Genomic DNA, 3,725 nt, shown 5'->3' with positions numbered 1-3,725 from the left:
GGTGCCCTCCTCCTGCTGGGGCCTGAGCCAAGCGTGAGTGGCACCATTGTGTCATTATTAACAAAGCTTGGGTGTTACTATTTGTATATCTTTTTGCTTGTTTTTTGTTGGGATAGTCGGACTTTTTAAAATTTCATGTATCGGGGAGGGGACAAAAGGTATAATAGACCTCCTGATTCCCTTGCCTGTTCTATTTCTTTTTTCCAGTTTGGTTTTTTTCTTATCATTTTCTTCTTCCTCTTCATTTTTTTATGCTCTTGCTTCTGTTTCTTGTATCATGTGGAGAGAGGAGTGGGAGATAGAGGTGAGGCCCTCCCTAGAGACAATTGGGTCACCAAGGAAGGCTGATGCATTTTCTAATGATAATTTTTCATTGGTGAGATGTGTGCAGAGTGACCCTGCCTTGGTGTCCAAAAGCCTCCTTGTCTATGTTGTGACTCCAGGCCCAGAAGGTAAGCCCTCTTGTGTAGAAGAACCTGTCCTGGAAACATTTGTCTTGAGAGCACCCAATGGCACATTAGGGAGCTGAGAGCAACTTAGAAGGGACATATGGCCAGCCCCTCCCAGGAGTCCTGTCTCAGGCAGACGCTGGCCCACTGACTTATACAGCTCAGGGGCTGACACGGACATCTTCTCCAAGCCACTGTGGGCAGGTGTTGCCAGGGCAGTGTGGTGTTGGATGACGCTGAAGCTGCTGCACAGCCTGAGGTATTCCTCTCTGACAGACTGAGGGCCAGGTACTGCACAGCCTGAGGTGTTTATCTCTACCAGACGAAAGGCCAGGCCCAGGACAGCTCCCCATCCCCTGCTATGACAAGGCCCCACTTGTTCCACAACCTGACTCCATGAACCCATCCCCCAGGTCCCTGAGTATGCCAAGCTCTAGGCCTGGTGAGCACTGGTCTCTCCGTGCTGCAGACATACACCTGCCTAGGGACCTCCTCCTCACCTTCAGGCAGGGGGTGACCTTTTCTTGCCCTTCATGCCGGTCACACCCACGTGCTGTGATGCTGAAGTCAAGCAGGGAAGCAGCAGAGAAGGCGTGGAGATGGACAAGTGCTGCAGCAGGGTCTGAAAGAAGCTCTGGGCTCCACAGGGTTATTGGCCAGATGTCCAGAGAGTGACTCCGGGGTCCTGGTCTCCAAGGGAGAAGAGGGGTTGGGGAGAGGCCTTTGATCAGGCGTGTGGCCCCTGCTCTTCCTGAGCAGGTCGGGCAGCCGGTGAGTGCCTGGCTAATGCAGTTCCCACTGGGCCACACTGCCGGGAGGAGAGCGTGGTCTCTTTCCCAGCTGTTTTCCATCCAAGATGCACAGAGAGCAGGCCCGAGATGCAGGTCACAGCCAAAGCAAGTGGCAGGTGGTGCTGCTTCCCAGGGGACGTTGCTGTGGCTGTTCTGTGGCTTTGAGATGCTTGGGGTGCCCACCTGGAGCTGTGAGCCGGCCTGGCAGGCCTGGGAGGGCAGCAAGGGCGCTTGTGAAAGTTCCCTTTTCTTGAATTTAACAGAATCTTCCCATGTCCACTCTCCAGTACTCTTTTCTGTTGTCCCCAGACAGTGCCAGCAGAGGCCACATGCCGTCTGAATCTGGCCACACACACTCACTGCAGGGTCCTGGCCTGAGAAGGCATGAGGCCAGCATCCCTCACTTTAGGACTGGGAAACCAGTTGCCATGTTTCCAAAAGAGCTGAGACAGCTGCCACTTCCTGTCACCCAAGCCTGGCCTCTGCACCTTACTTTCCTTTTGGGGCCTCAGTACCTTCTTCCTACCTTAGCACCTCTGTCCTCCAAAATGAGGACGAGGAGGGATGGAGATGTCGAGAGGCCGCCCAGGTTCCAGGCTCCTGTCCTAGCCACTGCCCATCCTTGGCTGTCACTGTTGCAGCCTCCCAGCTGGCCTCTCTGGCACCTACTGGCCTGTAGCTGCCTTTGCTTGGGTCTGTCTGCACCTCTGCTTCTTGTGGGCTAAGCACAGATGGGACTTGGAGAGCTGCAAGCTGAGGAAGAAGGCAGGTGCATCTCTGGGTCCCTTCTCCCCCAGTTGAGGCCTTCCACGATGCAGTCCCCAGGCAAGGACAGACCAACCTCTCTCAAGACCCTGTGTCCACAAACCGTTTCCTCTGAATTCCATTCCTTGGGCCCGGAGCCTGCACCCAGCTGCGCAGTGGACCCTCTCAAGGGCCAGGATGGGGACCACATCTGGCAACCATGAGAGAGGCTGGAGGAGATGGACCTGAGTGAGCTCTGCGCCAAGACAAGGCCCCGCCAATGCTGTTGGAGAAGGAGTGACTGTGCTGAGAGAAGAGAGAGGATGCTGCCATGATATGGCAGAGTCAGTCTGCAGTCAGCGCTTGGAGGATGAGGCCCCAGGTCCCACCTCTAGCCTGCTCCAAAGGCCAAGCAGGCGGGATCTGAAGAATCTGGGGGTTTCCCTCTGCTCTTCCCTCACCTGGCTGAGGGATAGAGGCAGACTGGGCAGTACTGCCCCTGTCTCTTATACACATCTAGATGTGTATAAGAGACAGCCTGGAGTGTGACAGGGGCGAGAGCAAGAGCTTGGAGCAGACCCTTGAGACCCCAGGAAGTGCTCTGCCAAGCATCAGTGCCCTCTTTCCTACAGAGAGGATGATGGGACCTTCCTCCTGGGTGGAAGTGATGAGCTATTGCAGGTAGATACAGACTTGGAAGAAATGGCAAGAAGCATAAGGCGGCAAGAAGTCTCCAGGGTACATGGACAGGCGCCCAGGGTTCCAGGGGGAGGTTGAGGCAGTCCACGGAAAAAAAGCGGCGAGGCCGAGGAAGAGGCTGGGTTCTCACGGCGGAGGTCAGTGCCTTCTCCGCAGCCCTCGCGCGTGACCTGGGCGGGTCCCCTGATTTCCACCTAGGGTGAGTGTCTCTCCCCCTCTGGGGCACCCTAAAGCGGCAGGAAGATTCCCGGGGGACGGGGACAGGCGCCCACGGTTCCAGGAAGAGGTTGAGGCAGGCCGCGGACAAAAAGCGGGGAGGTTGAAGAAACGGCTGGGGTCTCCAGGCGGAGGTCCGTGCCTTTCCCGCAGCCCCTGCACCCGACCCGCCCGGGGGTTCTTGGAGTCCCTGGTTCTCACCCAGAGTGTGTGTCTCTCCTGCAGGGGGCACCCCAAAGTGGCAAGAAGTCCCCTGGGGGACGGGGACAGGCATCCAGGGTTCCAGGAGGAGGTTAAGGCGGGTCGTGGAAGAAAAGCAGCAAGGTCGAAGAGGTTGGAAGTTCCCGGACTGAGATCATTTTCTTCCCAGCAGCCCCCGCGCCCAACCCGGAGGGGTCATGAAGTCCCTGGGCTCCCACCCAGGGTGCGTGTCTCTCCTCCAGGGGGCACCCCAAAGTGGCAAGAAGTTCCCGGGGATCGGGGACAGGCGCCCAGGGTTCCAGGGAGAGGTTGAGGCAGGCTGCAGAGAAAAAGCGGCGAGGCCGAAGAAGAGGCTGGGTTCCCATGACGGAGGTCAGTGCCTGCCCCGCAGCTCCTGCGCCCGAGCTGGGGGTGGGGGTTCGTGGAGTCCCTGGCTCCCCTCCAGGGTGCGTCTCTCTCCAAACGGGGGTGCCCCAAAGTGACAGGAATTTCCCCGGGGGATGGGGACAGGGCCCAGGGTTCCAGGAACCCCGTGGGGTGGGGGTGGGGGCTCTATCCAGAGCGTTGCTGCCCGTGTTGGGGGGCTGGTTGGGTGTGCTATCTGGGGCATCACTGCCCACGGAGG

The 3,725-nt window shown here is 58.0% G+C and overlaps 1 protein-coding gene across 1 annotated transcript in view; it reads left to right on the top strand.

Annotated features, from left to right (window-relative positions):
* Positions 1–3,725, top strand: part of GGT5 (gamma-glutamyltransferase 5) — a 41,464-nt gene that overhangs the window by 23,510 nt on the left and 14,229 nt on the right. Inside the window, 3 exon segments of the mRNA XM_011967996.1 lie at positions 610–708; positions 863–891; positions 1,147–1,220. Of these exon segments, the coding sequence (XP_011823386.1) occupies positions 610–708; positions 863–891; positions 1,147–1,220 (202 nt within the window).

This window comes from Mandrillus leucophaeus, unplaced genomic scaffold (genome assembly GCF_000951045.1).
Source record: "Mandrillus leucophaeus isolate KB7577 unplaced genomic scaffold, Mleu.le_1.0 Scaffold820, whole genome shotgun sequence".
In the NCBI taxonomy this organism is placed as follows: Eukaryota; Metazoa; Chordata; class Mammalia; order Primates; family Cercopithecidae; genus Mandrillus; species Mandrillus leucophaeus.
This window is presented reverse-complemented; position numbering and strand designations above follow the sequence as displayed.